The sequence below is a fragment of the Contarinia nasturtii genome, unplaced genomic scaffold, assembly GCF_009176525.2.
Source record: "Contarinia nasturtii isolate CC-2019 unplaced genomic scaffold, AAFC_CNas_1.1 Cnas_scaffold_4311, whole genome shotgun sequence".
Classification (NCBI taxonomy): Eukaryota; Metazoa; Arthropoda; class Insecta; order Diptera; family Cecidomyiidae; genus Contarinia; species Contarinia nasturtii.
This window is the reverse complement of record NW_022201606.1, coordinates 1,910,261-1,927,091: the sequence shown is the minus strand read 5'-3', so window position 1 is coordinate 1,927,091 and position 16,831 is coordinate 1,910,261. Positions and strand designations below refer to the sequence as shown.

At 34.0% G+C, this 16,831-nt stretch overlaps 3 protein-coding genes across 9 annotated transcripts; 1 reads left to right on the top strand and 2 right to left on the bottom strand.

The window, feature by feature from the left end:
* Window positions 1-34: 34 nt before the first annotated feature.
* On the bottom strand, window positions 35-1,154 carry LOC116350623 (protein KRTCAP2 homolog). Of its 2 annotated transcripts, XM_031782474.1 has the most exons (5): window positions 1,112-1,154; window positions 957-1,010; window positions 596-750; window positions 392-522; window positions 35-321 (listed from the first exon to the last, which is right to left on the bottom strand). In XM_031782474.1, the coding sequence occupies exons 2-5, from the start codon at window positions 958-960 to the stop codon at window positions 207-209; spliced, it is 405 nt and encodes a 134-aa protein (XP_031638334.1). In that variant the 5' UTR covers window positions 961-1,010; window positions 1,112-1,154; the 3' UTR covers window positions 35-206. The 2 variants fall into 2 exon arrangements, with proteins under 2 accessions (XP_031638334.1, XP_031638333.1); XM_031782473.1 differs by having other exon boundaries at window positions 957-1,134.
* Window positions 1,155-1,724: 570 nt separating this feature from the next.
* LOC116350690 (dihydropyrimidinase) lies at window positions 1,725-16,555 on the top strand. 6 transcript variants are annotated; one of them, XM_031782584.1, is made up of 9 exons: window positions 1,725-1,865; window positions 5,381-5,421; window positions 12,800-13,005; window positions 13,078-13,363; window positions 13,430-13,851; window positions 14,061-14,106; window positions 14,202-14,394; window positions 15,139-15,560; window positions 15,639-16,555. In XM_031782584.1, the coding sequence occupies exons 3-9, from the start codon at window positions 12,955-12,957 to the stop codon at window positions 16,091-16,093; spliced, it is 1,875 nt and encodes a 624-aa protein (XP_031638444.1). In that variant the 5' UTR covers window positions 1,725-1,865; window positions 5,381-5,421; window positions 12,800-12,954; the 3' UTR covers window positions 16,094-16,555. The 6 variants fall into 6 exon arrangements, with proteins under 6 accessions (XP_031638444.1, XP_031638442.1, XP_031638447.1 ...); XM_031782587.1 differs by lacking the exon at window positions 5,381-5,421 and having other exon boundaries at window positions 1,727-1,865; window positions 15,639-15,941; window positions 16,014-16,555; XM_031782582.1 differs by lacking the exon at window positions 5,381-5,421.
* LOC116350927 lies at window positions 2,233-6,009 on the bottom strand. Its single transcript, XM_031782936.1, has 2 exons — window positions 4,561-6,009; window positions 2,233-2,373 (listed from the first exon to the last, which is right to left on the bottom strand). The coding sequence occupies exons 1-2, from the start codon at window positions 6,007-6,009 to the stop codon at window positions 2,233-2,235; spliced, it is 1,590 nt and encodes a 529-aa protein (XP_031638796.1).
* Window positions 16,556-16,831: the final 276 nt, after the last annotated feature.

Below are 16,831 nucleotides of genomic sequence, written 5' to 3'. Positions count from 1 at the left end.
CCCCATTGATATTTCATAAAAAAACACAATAAAATTCAGAGAATGTTAGAGTTGTTCATTTATTTATGTTGATTTAATCAATGATTTAAATTGCATTTGTTCGGTTTGCACTTGAAAAGTAATATACGATCAACGCTCCACCCAAATGTGGTTTAAAATGCACGTTGAATGAGATTTTTTTTATATTCTTTGTCTATTTGCATTGCTTATTTTCGCTTCTTCTTTGAACTTGTGTGAGCATCTACAGCAGGCATTGCGGCATTTTGTGATTTTTGTGAGATTTTATTGACGAAGTACAAGGCGAAAATTGAAAAGAGGAAACTGAAATGAAATCAAAGAGAAAAGATAAAAGAAATCCATTGGATGGATGTGATTTATATACTGTACGTACCAAGTAGTAGCGGAAACACGGTGAATTGTACCACAGGCAAACATCGTGCCAACCAAACAGAAGCAAATTTCCGGAAAGAGTTTAGCTTGAAAACCATCACCGAGAACAATTGTCTCGAGGTTCGAAATGGCCTACGGAAAAACACATTCATCAATCATTGTACATAAATCCGAAATTTGAGCTGCAATGTTGTCAATACTATACCGTCAGTGCGAGCACAAATAGCCAAGAGCCGATATAGCCGCCAAGAATGGTGTTTAATTGATTTGATGCAAACCATGGACGATACAGTTGCATTGTTGAAAACAACAAAACCGCAAACACCGATGACAAAACCAACGATACTGTTGTTGATACAGCTACAAAAAATAGTACGAGAAAGGCACAATTAATAAACATAACCTCACATTTTATATGCGATTTTTTTATTTGAGTCGAGATTTTTTTCTTCCTGAAATGATATTGGGGTCGTTTAAGTTAATTTCTTACAAAAATATAAACTAAAACACCCACAGACTCTCTCAAAGCACATAGACGCAATGCGAATAATCAATGTGAAATTTACCCATTTTCACTGCAATTTCCTACAGCTTCTTCGATATAAAAATAATAACTGAACCTAAAAACGTTGAATTTAATTTGTTTTTAGTGTTAATTTTATTAAAATTTCAATAAAAAAATATATAAAAATCGGGCCGGCACAAAATATTCGTATCTTACACTACACGTAAACAAATTGGTTGGTTTTTTGACAGCTTCCCATTTACATTGCGAGTAAGTATGTTGTTCGTACTTGAACGTTAGTTTGTCCCTATCGGTAAAGAAGCGTTCAATTTGCGTCTGTATGTAAAAAAACTAGTCAATTTACTTTTCGTACTTACATTTAAATGAAACTGCTACTTTGGATCAAATCAATTTATTAGAAGATTGACGTGCTTTGAATGCAGCACGAGAAGTCAATCATAAAATGTATGTAATGCGTAAATTACACTCTTATAAATTGCGGTGTATGCATTGCAAATAAAAATCAATCCATCACAGATAATTGATATAAATTGCCGTATAACAACGGCACAATGATATATTTACATGCCGGCATTACACGTTCGGATGTGAATATTTAATGCGTGTGTGTGTATATATGTTCGTACTGGTGACTGCGAATCGCTCGTTGGAATGGATTCTTCATAGTTTTGTGTGAACGGTGAATCGTGTAAGTAGTTTCCAATCAGAAGAAGAAGCAATTTCGCAGTTCCCCTACATAAATCAGCGCAAACATGATCTCACACTGTGTGGCGTCAACGTTTGCGCGTAGTACATTCGTTGCCGATTCCATTCAACGTTTTCAGTTGCAAAGTGTTCGTCAGGCGGAAAGGTTGCCTTTGCTTAGAGCGTCAACGTTGTTTACACTATTATTTTCCCATTAGTTTCTTGCACAACATCATTCTTGTGCCCACTACGGTCACCTTAAACGGTCAGTGAAATAATACCAAATACAGAATAGACTACTTTGATTGAGTAAACTCGATATCGATTGGATGCCTAATTTACAAATACGACAAATCCGAAAGTTTTTCCAAGCGAAATTGAACAAAAAAAAAGAAAACAACAAAACTTGTGTTAAATGAGTGAAATTTTGTTGTTTTACAAATATTTATTCAATTGTAGTGTGTTATTCAATGAAAATCATTTAGTGAGTAAAAAGAAGCAAAGCGTTTAATATATTCACACGAAGATGTTAAGAAAATAAAAAGTATTTCGATGTAAAAAAAAGAAAGATGCTTCGAGGAGATTACCCGAGTGTATATGATGGCCGATCTAAGAGATAAAAATTAATACAATTACTCCTGAATTTGCGTGCACATTCTTTTAATTGCATAATTGCACGTTTCATTCACCAGTGCATAGCCACCGCCCGTTAAAAACGTTCTTTGTATGCAAGTCATCAACGTAATTGTTAGCATATTTAGTGAACGTCCGTCCTAGTTTTTTTGGAAACAAGAAAAATGGTTTCGTATTGAGTGAATAGACAAACGATATTTCGATTTAATTTTCATGTAAACAGCAGAGAGCGCCCGGTTTGTATCGACTCTCAAAATAGCATACGGTTTGAGCGATTGCGAACGAACGTAGGCGTATTTTTTTAATTTGCGTTCTTTTGAATCTAGTGTTGAAATTTATTTCACACCATAGAAAATACACAAATTCAGTCGTAGTCCGCATTGAATTAGCGATGTTTTGCTCTTTTAAGCCGATAACATGCGGCTAATCAATACTTAACGTTGTTTTTTCTACTTTGTTCTCTTTTAGAATGATAACACCGCATTGAAACATGTCAATTTTTCAATGACAATTGGCAATCAAAGGTGAAAGTTATCAAATAACATGCAAATCTTAACTTTTGCTAATTATGTTTGAAACTGGAACAAGGCGTCACTGGATTTCTTTCGCAATTCCACCAAAAATATTCAATTTATTCAAATGTGTTCGCCAGGTCACTTTTTTCCCACTTTTTTTTCATTCAATTCGAAACATTTTCAATTCACTCGATTTTTTTGGTGTTTCCAAGGCATACAGTTCAATAAATAATTCACAATCATGGCGCTATCATTTTCTATCGATCGATTACACACTATCCATACAAATGATAATGCTTACGGTTGGCGGTGCCCGAGTAATGTCATATTTACATTCACTGATATTTGTTTGTTTCGTTTTCATATTGAAGAGATAAAGCTATAAATATCAATTTAATGATAATAATCAAATTATCTATAGTAAAATATTGAAAGTCAATCAAAAATAAATAATCATTATTAAAATAAAATGCGTAACAAATGTTTGATTTCAAAAATCAAACTAACTGTATCGATAATGAAATGCACGAGTGAATTTCGTGAACTTTGCATTGAAACGAGAAAATTTCATTCGGCGCTGTGTGTATGTTAATTCTCAAATTCAACGTTTAATTGAAACCAAAACAAAATCGATGCACTCAGTCTAGCATTCAGTGTAAACCTGCTCAAAGGAAAATACCCCTTTTCCATTCAGTTTTTCGTTGTCACAACAATAACAACAGAAAAAAAGCAAATTGGAGAAAATAATTTATCGACCGTAATGTAGAGAGTTAAAGCATATGCATTTGGTACGGTTAAAAGACCGGGAATTACCTGAAATTGGTATAATAATAATAATAATAATTTATTTATTTAGATTTCTCCATAAAACAACGTTACAGTTTACATAGTTTTCAATTAATAATTTTCCAATACATAGTTTTTTAATTTATTTTCAAATTTTTTTATCGAATCAATATGTCTAATTTCATTAGGAATGGCATTATAAAGTTGAATTCCCCTATAAAACAAGGCATTTTGGCTACATGCTTTAGTTGCATTTGTGACTGCTATGGTATTTGCTCTTCTCAAATTTCTATTGTGAATTTGTTGTCGATATTCGATTCTATTGGTAAGGTAATTAGGGGCTAGTCCGTTCACGGTTTTATAAATGAATAATAAAGTTCTAAAAATTATTTGTTGCTTAACATTCATAAATTTCAACGAATCAAATAGATAATTAACATTAGTATCACGATTTACACTTAAAATTTGTCTCATACATTTATTTTGCAAGTTTTGTAGCCGATCAATATTAGACGAATTGGACAGAAATAAGATAGATGCACAATAAATAAAATGTGGTTGAATGAGTGACTTATATAAATATTCTTTTTGGTTTTTGTTAAGTTCATTTTTTAATCTACTTAGAACACCGACTTTTTTACCCACTTTTTTACAAACATATTCAATATTTTTGTCAAATTTAAGTTGGTCATCAATGATAACACCCAAATACTTTATTTCTCTCTCAATTTCTAGTCTGGTGCCATTTATGAATATGTCTATGATGCTACGATTGATTTTTTTATTTGTAATTATCATGGCTTTAGTTTTATCTATATTCAATTTTAATTTAATTTGGCATAGTTTATCAAATAATCTGTCCAGATCTTCATTGAGTTTTTGAATGGCTTCATCAATATTAATAGCACTAATGTATACAAATGTATCATCAGCAAACATTTTAACGGTGCAATGTTTAATACAAGAAGTTATACAATTTATATACAAAATAAATAATAATGGGCCCAAAATGGATCCCTGTGGTACACCCAAATTATTATCACGTGGCTCTGAAATTACGTCGCCGATCTTAACCGTCTGGCTTCTGTTTGTTAAATAGCTCTTGAACCATTGAAGAGATAATGGTTGAACTCCGTATTTTTTTAATGTTTCGATGAGTAAATTTGGTTCGATGACCTCAAATGCACGTTGAAGATCCAGGGAAACTGCGACGGTAATTTGCGATTTATTTTGCGCATCTCTCAAATCATATAGCACATCGTTGATTGCTGACTCACACGAATGTAAAGCTCGAAATCCCGATTGACATTGATTGAGAAGATTGTTTGATTGAACGTACATATTGAATTGTTTGTGTGCTAGTTTTTCGATGACTCTTTCAATGCATGGTAACATATTTATTGGCCGATGTTCGTTAATGAGTACAGTTCCACTTTTCTTCTGAATTGGCAAAATTGTTGACTGTTTGAGTGCTTCAGGAAAGATCCCGCAGGTGAACGATTCGTTGATGATATTGGCTAATTGTAGGCCAATAACAAAGATCGCATCCCACAATACGGTTGGTTTGATAAAGAACTCATCTGTGTTGTCTTTCAGTTCTTTGATGCACGATTTTATCTCTGATAATGAAACATTACGAAATTCAAAAGAGAGATGTTCGTCAGCAATGATGTCATTTACATAGATTCTAAGTGGTATGGATTCGTTCAGCTGAATAATGCTGGTCACAAAATACTCGTTGAATTTGTTAACAATATCGATATCGTCATCAAATGTTTGGTCGCCGTTTTTAATATATGTAATTTCACTTGAATCTTTGCATAAAATTGATTTTAATACTTTCCAGGTACCCTTTGAATCACCCTGCACGCGATTTAGTTTATTTTGGTTTGTCTCATATTTTTTTATTTGTATTTTATTTTTATATTCATTTTTAAACACTCTGTATTCATGCCACTTTTCATCCACATTATATGTTTCGTACTGTGCAATTTTATACAAACGGTTCTTTTCAACTCTCATATTCTCCAATTCACTATCGAAAAAATTGTCAATATTACGGATTGTTATCTTTGACTTAAATTGATCGGTGCTCAGGCTTAAAACACTTAGAAGCCAATTCATTTTATCATTCAATGATGCTCGTTCTACATAATGCCAAGAAAATAAATACGACTCAATAGTATCACAGAGCTTCAAGCGGTCATAGTCTTTCCATACAGATATTTGATGATTCTTTGGCTTATTAGTTTCACATTTACCAATTAGGTTTATTTCCAATAGTGCGTGATCGGATATTTTGTCGTCAATCGAAACAGAACACATAATGTTTTTGGATGCAATATTGGACAGGCACAAATCTATTAATGTCGATGAATTTTGTGATACACGAGTAGGGTTGTTTATTAACTGTTTCAAACCGTTGTCATCACAGAAACTCTTCAGTCTTCTTATATAAGCCGAATCAGCATTCATATCAATGTTGAAGTCACCACATAACATCACAGTTTTATTTTCTGGAACACTTTGATACCAGTTTTCAAAAGAATTTAACACTAGATGTTTGTTCTCGCTTGCAGACAAATATATACCAGCCATAAAAATTGGTCTTTTTTTTACAATTATGTCAAAGGACAGATACCATGCTAAATGTTCACTTATTACAGCTAAATTGTCATATTTAATTGATTTATGGATAAATGCACCGACGCCACCTGTATGTTTAGAATGTGACAAACAATTCACAAATATATAATCTTTAAGTCGTATATCACCAATATCACAGTCGTGGGTTATATGAGTCTCATTAAGAAAAATTATCGATGGATTTTTTTTCTTTATCACATATTTTAATTCGCTGAAATTATTTCGAAGGCCTTGAATGTTTGAGCATAAAATATTAATTGTGGAAGATAATTGCTATTCTGTTGTATTGTATTCGATTTTGTTGACTAAAGATTCGATGCGTCGCTTGTAGACTGGACAATCGGTACTCCATGCATGATGTTTTGTGTCAATTTTAACCTTTAGTTTTTCATTGGCTGAACGGCAGTTTGCACAACACATGTTACGGCTTTTGCATTCAGAGTATTTATGTGGCCCACCACATTTGCTGCATTTTTGATCATGCTTACAATCCTTGGCAATATGCGAAAAACCAAGACATTTGTAGCAGCGTTTCACATAAATGTGTTCATACACATTGCATTCACGCCACGGCAAACGCAATGTATGCATTTCCATCAGCATTTTATATGTGTCACTATTCACCTCAATAATAACATCACACGATGATTGTTGTTTGCTTGTTGCTTTTCTTTTGAGAACTGTGATAAGCGACACGTCACAGTCAATTAGCTCTTCATTATTCTTTTTCAATTCATCAATGATATCTTCTTTGGCAATATTTGTCGGTATGTTTGTGACACGTAATCTGGGATTTTTTATTTTCGGCAACACAATTTCATATTCATCACCTAATTTTTCGTTGACCAAAGATTTCACTTTCATTGTCTCTGTTGCATTTGCACACTGTAAAACTATGCCACCTTCTCTGACGTTCCGCGTACTGCACACATCAACAGCAGCAGTGTTTACATTACTTGTGATTGCTTCAAGTGTTTTTGCACATTCTTGCTTATTTTTCGGCTTAATCACGACAACTGGTTTCACATTGCTCCGCTTCACAACATTGGCAAACGAACATGATGCATGTTGCGAGGTCGCATTCTTGACAACTTTGGGTGTTTGCTTTTGTGCCATGATTTTTTTATCCAATGCATCGAGTGATGTTTTAACGGCTTTGATCGATTCGCTGTTGATATCATTTTGAGGTTTGCACTGTTGGTTGAATGCATCCAACTTGTATAACAAACGCACAACCATTTTCAATTTCTCATCTATTCCATCCTCACGTTTTATAATGCATTCTGGACAATAAATCAATACACATTTGTTACCACGACGCGCGTTGTATGCCGCTTTTGTGATGTTGTTGCACTTAATATGGAAACTTATTTCACAGTTGTCACATTGCATGGAATCGTCTCCGTCTAATATGTCTTTATCACAAACGTAACACACCAAATCTTCAATCGGTATTACAATCGATTCATTTGCCATTTTTTCCAGCTCCGATTTATCACAATTTATTAATCTTCACTTTTAATTAAATTGATTACATTTAAAACATAAAATTGCAAATTTTGGTATCAAAATACACAATAAATATTTAAAAAAATGATTGAATTTTACGGAACGATATTACTTACGACTTGTTCAGAATGCAAAATAATGATAGAATGGAAAGAAAAGAAAAAAAAATTACGCGAACAAATCACGAATCCGAATCTATGCACTGACAAATCGTAAGTGTGTGCGGTCGACGACCTTAAATCGCTCCACTTCTTGCTCTACAATAACAAACTCAAACGGTATTATTATGTTCTTTCGCTCTCTGTGCGCTGGACAGCTACCAGCATTACAAAAAAAAAACATTATAAAATACAGCTAAAAGTCTTGCTGCTTGAAAAATTGTAATTCGGTTTTGTGCGTGCAGAAAAATCATTATGTTTTATTGTTGTTGTTGTTGCTGCTGCTATAATTTGAATAACAAAAGTTTGGTTGAAAAAAAAACACCAGTTTATGCTCGCAAAAAGCCAGGCACTTGTGTGTATGGAGTCCATGCTGTGGACACAAGTGGTGATTCATCAGCTGAAAATAATTCATTAAAGTAATAACAGTCAGTCATCCAATAAGTGTAGCTTAAGAGACAGAATAGCCCATATTCATTCAGTCGATGCCAGCGAACGGATGCACATTATTAAAATACCCCAAATCCATTGAACTGCGTATATGAATCGTACTTGCTAACCCTAATTCTTGAGTTTGCCGTTGTCGATGTTGTCGTCATCGTCATCACAAATTGTCGCACAGCTTCTGCAATATATGGCACATCCATTAAGTAATAGTATACTGTACTGTAGTATGGAATGCCATACTGTGTATGGCGACCCATTGTATGTTTAGTCAAAATTTTATTCATTTTGCCGTTTGTATTCCACCATAAAAGAAACATGTAAATAATTTTCATGGGTGTTGAGTGTGAGTAACGCTGTTATTAGGTGTGTGTTATTTCGTTTCAAGTATTCGGCGGCATATATGAATTATTGATCATGCGCATTCGTAACGCAATGTGTACATCTTCGACATCATATCAAAAACATTGTTCCGGGTCTCTTTTTTTTAATAAAAGACATAACAAACGATTTATGTTCCTGTTGCACGCTCAACACTCGTGCATAGATGATTGCTAGGAGGGCTGATGGCATATACGCTGAGTTTCCATTCAGCATTTTTCCCCCTCTGCGGAATCACTATTTGATGCGATTTATATGCGGCTTTCCTACTGTAATATAGATGATAAAAAGTTTTTGTGCAACTTCTATCCATATTGCCTGAGCGTGCGGTGCGATTGAGTGCAGATAAAGATGAGAATATGTACGACTGAAGCGTGTAGATTCCTTAATGCATGGTATTATGGGCTTATTGTTTAGTTGCATGATGCTCAAACGTCATGCATTTAACCATAATTTCGTTCTTATCGAAATGAACAAAAATATATATATTCTCTATTAAATAATTATTCGTGAACATCGAACTTGGATGCATATACAATTTTTTTCCAAAATGCTATTCCATCGGAAATTCATTTCTTTTCGATTCATCATATACGAAAAAGAAACGTAAAACATCATTCAAATATTTCAAGCTAATTAATAGAATTTGTTGTCTTAATCTAAACCGTTTCTGTTTTCCACTTCCTTAAACGTGCACGTACCTTGACGATGGCATTTCAGAATCGTCTACAAACAAACATTTGAATGCGAAAAAACCCAAGTCTTTAAATGCAACGATTGTCTGTTGACGACGTAATGGGCACAATTGACGGTGATATTACGCAAACCAAAGAGTGGCTTCCATCATCACAAAGTCATTGTCATGTGTGGAACGTGTTATGGTCTTGTGACTTTCGACGCATAATATTTTTATGCGTATCACATGCAGCGGAAACTAAAACAATGAATCTTTCATTCGGTTCTTTTGTGTTTGTTTTTTCTTTCCATCGTTTATTTATTCTTTTAGGTTAGTTTTTAGTTCTTTAATCAATTGCGTTGTTTCATGTTCGATATTTTCAATTTCACAATCGTATATTCTCGCCAAGTGGTTTAACAACAATCATAGCAAAATAAAAAAAACTACTTAGGTGATATGGTGCGATGATTACGTCAAATACACATACATTTTCGTTGCGAGAAAGCAATTAAGCAAATCGATTTCGAAAGGGATAATTCAATTTTTTGTTGCAAGAAATTCCATATATCCATTAATAACTTTATAATCCAAATCGAGTAACGACATTCTGTTTCGCCAGTTTGAAAATCGAATTGCACGCTCGATTATAGATCAAAAACATTAGATTACAATTTATCAACAATGAATAACTTAAATTTAACATGGTTTTCATACACAGCATGTTTCTGTACATATTGTTTCTATATGTTTCACTCCATAAAATCGACGACAATTAAAAAAAAAATTCAAAAAAATTGTTTCAAGTTTTGTTTTTATATTTTTACCTGTTGATTTTTCAAATAGTCGGGATAAGACTTAAAACCTATTTGAATGTATAACAAGAAGAGTTTCATATAAAGTCACCATATCTAAGCCAATTCCTCATTTTTGCCAGTCAAATTCCCATTTTTGACACACGTTTACACTTTGCCGTTATTTTTGTCATGTCTCTATCAATACACTAACCAAAAAAATACATGCACATTCTTTACGATTTGCATGTCTACAATAGCAAAAGTCAGAGATGCCCGCTTCCAAAATTGCTTCCCTTTAACTTGCGGTGACGTGGAGGCAACGGAGCTTGGATGTGGTCAAACGAAAGGAAAAGGAAAAGGCACAACTTTTACAAATGTTTAATAAATAAATGAACCACAGCAATTTGTTCGGAGAATGTTTTGACCATAACAACCATATATGGTTGTTTGCCGCTTGAAACGATCCACTTCTTTGATTGCAACTGCAGTTGCAAATGCACCAGATCAAATCTTTACACTCTCATGAACGGGAAGCGTGAAATGTTTTAGTGTTTATGCTTTGTGGCGGTAGACTCTTATTGGTATCATTGCAAATAGAGAGTGCAGCAGTTTCATATCTGTTTCGCTTAAACGAAAGAAATAAATGGGAGAAATTATTGTTCGACCAGGTTTTTTTTGTTCGAAATTGATATGCTTCAGAGACTAAACTTAGCATAAATCTCGATGCTCATCATTCAACACAATGCCATCATACAGAACAATAGAATGTCACGCTTCAGTCATCAGGCCGTGTACGAAAACACACATTGTGGCTTTTGCAGTCTTTTTCATACATTCACCTTTCATTCACAACTCTCACACAGACACACATTATACGCTCAAATGTGGCATGAGTCTTGAACGATGAAAACAAATACGCATCGACTAAATCAACAGATTATTATGACTTGCTGAAATTTCTTCACGGAGCGGCGGATGAACGTGAAATTGTTTACAAATAATAATGAAACATTCAAGAGAATTTAAACAAACGCCTGAAAATTTTTCGCAAATATTTCATTCGAAAGTTGTTTTTTTTTTTCTTTTGTTTGGAAATGAAAGAAATAGAATTTTACACGCATAAAAACCATTGACGTTTATGACCTACGAAAATGCAAACACTTGTCTTACACAAACTTTATGTGCGAGAATCTACGCACACGATGTTGGAAGATGATGAAGTTTATAAGTTTTTCTTGAAAAATAATTGCCACCATAAACTTTTATAAATGACCTTCTGCTGATTAATTTGAACTTTTCTACATTTTTTTCTGTAATAAAAAAAAACTCGAATATATTCATATGAATGCAAATCAACAATACAAATTTCAAAGCCGATATCATTTCATCTCTTTCGTCTGAACACCGATTCGAATAGAAAATTACGGCACCAACAAATTTGTTCTAATTTACAATGAGCACAGCTTGCGTGAAATATTGATGAGGTTCAAGTGTTTCCAATTCTTGTTTCCACTTCAACGAAAGCCTGTCAAGTTTTTTTTTTACAATCAACAACATCTGCTCAAATTTTACAAATACCTTTGTGAATTATACGAACAAAAAATTGTGGTGATTTTGTGTTTGGTTTTTTTAGCACATTGTGCTGGCGAGTGCGTAAAAAATTATAGATATAGCGCCAGCAATTCTTAATATTCAGTAAGCAAGTGGATTACAAGTGGAATTATCATATTCTTGAGCTGTAATTTATTTTGATGCGAAGTCTGAATTGATTTATAAATGATAATTAGTTCAATACTGGTGTGAGTTGAATCTTAAGTTGATACAAACGAGGGAATCAGTGTCAATTTGTATTATGTTGAGAAGAAACGTATGCTAATAATTCGGAATATACATTTTTTAATTGCTTCCGAAGTGTATGTCCAAATTGGAATAGAGATTTTGGGTCGTTTGATTTGTTTACAGTTAATTGAGCATAATTACTTTCTACGCTCAATGTAATAAAATATTCTTGTGAAAGCGATATTGGATTATGTCAGGCATAAAATTATTGTAAAAGGCGGCACAAGAAAAGTAACGATGATACGATGATTGTAATCTCGGATTTCATGGCTTTCTATCTATTGCCACGTTGATTTGTGAATAATAATAATAACAATTTGTTGATCGTTAGCGTTTTTTTACAATCACTTCAGATAATTGTATTGAATATCTAGCACCAAAATCCACTTGTTTCTTGTAGCTTGTTTGCTTTTGAAATGCAAACAAGAAAAAAATACTCAAAAAACAATTAACATGATAATGAATACTTCTTCTGTGAGTTAATTGCTCTGCTTTTTCGTTTTTCTTTCACTTCCAGTTCACCTATTTGCATTCACATGTGAATTGCAAAGTCTCTCTCTTGACTTACACATTTTTTTGTAAAAAAAGCCATTTTTACCGCATAAGAATGAAACTTCTCTTATGCAGTAATTTATAGTAAATTCATTTTCGTAAATGTGTTCCATTTTTCGCAATAGCTTCATGGTTTTTGATGCCATAAAAGTGTTTTATTTAGATAGTGTTACAATGAGACATTCATTTTTCACATATTACCATTTCACATGCATTCTAGTCGTATTTCCTAAACACTTAACATTTTCGTCTATTTTAAATTTCAGATCATTTGAACAGTGCGCAAAAACATCAAGTGTGATAAAAATAGGCACACACCAAACACAACTGACACAAATAGCACAATACACGATCAGCTGTAATAGCAATTTCACATACATTGCTCGTTCGAATACTGCAATCGAAAGAAAAAATCGTCAAAATGTCATCACCACAACCGACACCTGTTAAAAAGATACCGATTCATTTACAGGTACATTGACAAATATCCGGCCCATATTTTTCATTGTTTTTTTATTATTTGGGTGTTTTTGTTATTTTTCAGAGTTCGCAAAGTCGTCTCTATATCAAACGTGGTCAAGTTGTAAACCATGATAGTACTTTTGCTGCTGACATTTACATCGAAGATGGAATTATTAAATGGGTTGGACCGTCTGGCGAATTTGTCGTACCCGGTGGCGTTCGAGTGATTGATGCAGCCAATCGTCTTATTTTGCCAGGTGGAATTGATCCGCACACACATATGCAACTTCCATTCGGTGGAGCAGTGGCTGTTGATGACTTTTATCAAGGAACAAAGGCTGCAATTGCAGGCGGAACTACGACTATTAGTAAGGCAACAACGCTCTTGACTCAAGTCGAATAGATTAATTAATTTTTTTTTCATTCGCCAACAGTTGATTTTGTGTTGCCAAACAAAGGCCAAAGCCTCTTAGAGGCGTATGATCAGTGGCGAGCATGGGCCGATCCAAAAGTTTGTTGTGACTACGGTTTGCATGTTGGAGTCACTTGGTGGTCAAAATCCGTTCGGGATGAAATGCGCATTTTGTGCGCTGAACGTGGCGTGAATTCATTCAAAATGTTCATGGCATACAAGGGTCTTTATCAATTGGACGATTCCGATTTGTACGATGCATTTGAAGCATGCAGAGATTTAGGAGCTGTTGCTCAAGTGCATGCCGAAAACGGAAGTATAATCGCAAAGAATGCAGCAAAACTATTGGCCGCAGGGGTCAACGGACCCGAAGGTCATGAGCTGTCACGAAGTGAAGAAGTTGAAGCAGAAGCCGTCAATCGTGCTTGCATTATTGCTCATCAGGTACATTTATATTTGTCAATGACAATGTATTTTTTTAACATGTGCACAAATTTCTGTTTTTTTATTTTTAATTTTTTTTCTTTTCATATCCTCTCCTATTATTATATAAAACCCAAAATATGTACTGAAATTTAAAAAAAAATGTAAATCCTTATGTTTGATTAATCTATACATGTATAATATTGATTTGGTGTTTGCGTTGTGGGTAGGTTAATTGCCCACTCTACGTTGTTCATATTATGTCAAAATCAGCAGGTACCACACACACACACAAATTCCAAATAAAAAAAAAATCCACATAAAAATCAATAATAGCTAAAATGATTTGTTTAATAAAATTCCCGGAAAAGCGATTGAAATCGCTCGTGCTCGTCGACGTTACAAGGGTATTGGCATTTTTGGTGAAACACTCGCCGCTACGCTAGGTAGCGATGGAACGAATTGCCATCACTCATGTTTCAGACATGCTGCAGCACACATTCTAAGTCCACCTCTAAGACCCGATCCAACAACACCTGAATTTGTTATGAAAATGCTTGCAAAGTGAGTTAAACATTTAAAAAAAACGACGTAATTTTATATCGAAAAATAATCTAGAAAAAGCGGGTGTTTGTTTTACTTCAACATTGTGGTGTTTCTAAATTCTAATTCAAGGAGAATTGCATTCATTTTCATCTTTTCCATAACAACATCTAATTGTGGGTCATACTAAATAAACTAGCTTTATAACTCATTAAACACACAATTGATTCAGCGAATCAATCAATTATTTAATCAATTCATTTGTCAGTGATTTGTTTGTTATGATTATTTGTATCAATATTTATCGCGAAGTTTAATCAATGCTTCGATCATTTTTTCATTTTCATTTTAATGGGCTCATCACCACACCTAGGTTAAGGTACCAATTTATATAACACGGATGACAAGTAAATTGGCTGCTGAAACGGTTGCTCGCGCTCGTTTGCGCGGTATTATTGCTTATGGTGAAGCTTTGGCAGGTGCTATTGGAACCAATTTACATGGTATAAAGCCTACACAAGCTATTTATTATACTACAAGCCCTCCCATACGTGCTGATCCAGAAGCGCCACATTTCTTATTAAAAACACTCGCATCGTAAGTATGAACCGTTGACATTCTCATATGGAATTCATCTCATTTTTTGCTTTTGAGTAAATTTATTAGTTGTAAATTGGCTTGCAATAACCATATTAATATTTAACCGCTACTAATTGTCGAAACATATATTGCCAAATACTAAATTGATTACATTGAAATACACAGGGGACATTTGCAAACGACAGGAAGTGACAATTGTACATTCAATAAAGAGCACAAAGAATTGGGCAAAAAGGATTTCACCAAAATTCCAAACGGTGTGAATGGTGTTGAAGATCGAATGTCGGTGGTGTGGGAGCGTGGAGTGGAAGCGAGAATTTTAAGTCCACAAAAGTTTGTTGCAATAACCAGTACAAATGCGGCAAAAATCTTCAATATGTATCCACGCAAAGGTCGTATCGCTGTTGGATCTGATGCCGACATCGTTGTATGGAATCCAGAAGCGACTCGTGTCATTTCGGCTAAAACGCACTATCAAGCATGCGATTTTAATATCTTCGAAGGCATGAAGTGTCACGGCGTTCCAGAAATCGTTATCGTTCGTGGTAAGGTTTGCGTTGAAAATGGTCAAGTTCGTGTTGCCGAAGGTATGTTTGAAATGATAAAATAAAATCATATCTTTATACATGGTTTATAATGATATCGTAAAATGTATATCGCAACAGGTCAAGGTCAGTTCATCGAAACGCCAGTTTATCCATCATATGTGTACAAACCATTAAATGGTAATTCGAATGGCGATGAAGCTGATAATGAAGACCACGAAAATGGCGACGATAAAAATGGAGCTATTGAAGAATTGGAAATTGAAATTCCACCAATTGAACCAATTACAAAGTATTTGGCTGGTCCAGCGTTGAGCATTACATCAGAAACCAAATCAACAGCTCAATCCATTACCGGAGCCAATCGAGCACCGCGTCAAGATGGTCAACGCAATATGCAAGATTCAACGTTCTCACTGAGCGGTAAGATTGACTCTTTTAATACCCAAAATGTGACAAAAATTCAATTTTTCTTTCGTTTATTTTGCCGAGCAGAAGAGTTGGATAAGACTGGTCCACGTGCAACCATCAAAGTTCGTAATCCACCAGGCGGAAAATCAACCGGATTTTGGTAAAGTCATCTCAAAATACACCGAAAAATGGATTAAGGGAACATCAGTAAAACAATATAGCAAAAAAACATTAGCGATTAAGTACAAATAACATCCATGAAACCATCAACATATGTATAATCGTATCTTCTTTCTTTCGATACTATCCCATTTTGTATGTAATATTACATTAAACGGATGCAGCCTTTGTATCGGAAAATAACGTTAGACATTGCATAAGCTTAAGTTTTGTTCTTGCTTCGAGTAATATATTAAATTCATAGATGAATGGCAACCATATGAATGATTTTTGATAGGAATGTGTTAGAGCACAATATGGAATTTAACATTTTTAATATAGACGACATTCATTTTACAAAAATCATTCGGCTACAATCGATTCACCATTTCATCATAGAAAATTCCAAAGATCTAATTGCTTTTTTTATAATCGGTACATTAATATCTACAACAACAAAAAATTATGGGGTTTTTATGAAAATTCTTTGTATTTGTACAACAACATATTCAATAAAAATAACAAAATCAATAAATGATCATTTGTTTTCGTTTCGCTTTGCCGTTTCCGATAGATACATACTTAAACGGGTTTGGTGATTATGATAAAATCCATAAATGACTTTTATGGAGTATTAACAAAATATAATTTAATTACGAAATTGATTAATACGTACTTCATGTATAATATCGACAAGCCCTAAAAATACCATTAAATACGTTATCTGGAGCAAATTTTGGAAC

What these genes read in the sequence shown, in the direction of transcription:
- LOC116350927 (XM_031782936.1), bottom strand. Translation starts at nt 6,009, where the DNA reads ATGAATGCTGATTCGGCTTATATAAGAAGACTGAAGAGTTTCTGTGAT. An exon ending in CACGTGATAATAATTTGGGT is followed by an intron (nt 2,374 to 4,560) that starts GTACCACAGGGA and finishes CAAAAAAACTAG; the next exon opens with GACGGACGTTCACTAAATAT.
- LOC116350690 (XM_031782582.1), top strand. Translation starts at nt 12,955, where the DNA reads ATGTCATCACCACAACCGACACCTGTTAAAAAGATACCGATTCATTTA. An exon ending in AGATACCGATTCATTTACAG is followed by an intron (nt 13,006 to 13,077) that starts GTACATTGACAA and finishes GTTATTTTTCAG; the next exon opens with AGTTCGCAAAGTCGTCTCTA. An exon ending in AGGCGGAACTACGACTATTA is followed by an intron (nt 13,364 to 13,429) that starts GTAAGGCAACAA and finishes ATTCGCCAACAG; the next exon opens with TTGATTTTGTGTTGCCAAAC.
- LOC116350623 (XM_031782474.1), bottom strand. An exon ending in TATTTGTGCTCGCACTGACG is followed by an intron (nt 523 to 595) that starts GTATAGTATTGA and finishes GTTTTTCCGTAG; the next exon opens with GCCATTTCGAACCTCGAGAC. An exon ending in CGTGTTTCCGCTACTACTTG is followed by an intron (nt 322 to 391) that starts GTACGTACAGTA and finishes ATTTCATTTCAG; the next exon opens with TTTCCTCTTTTCAATTTTCG.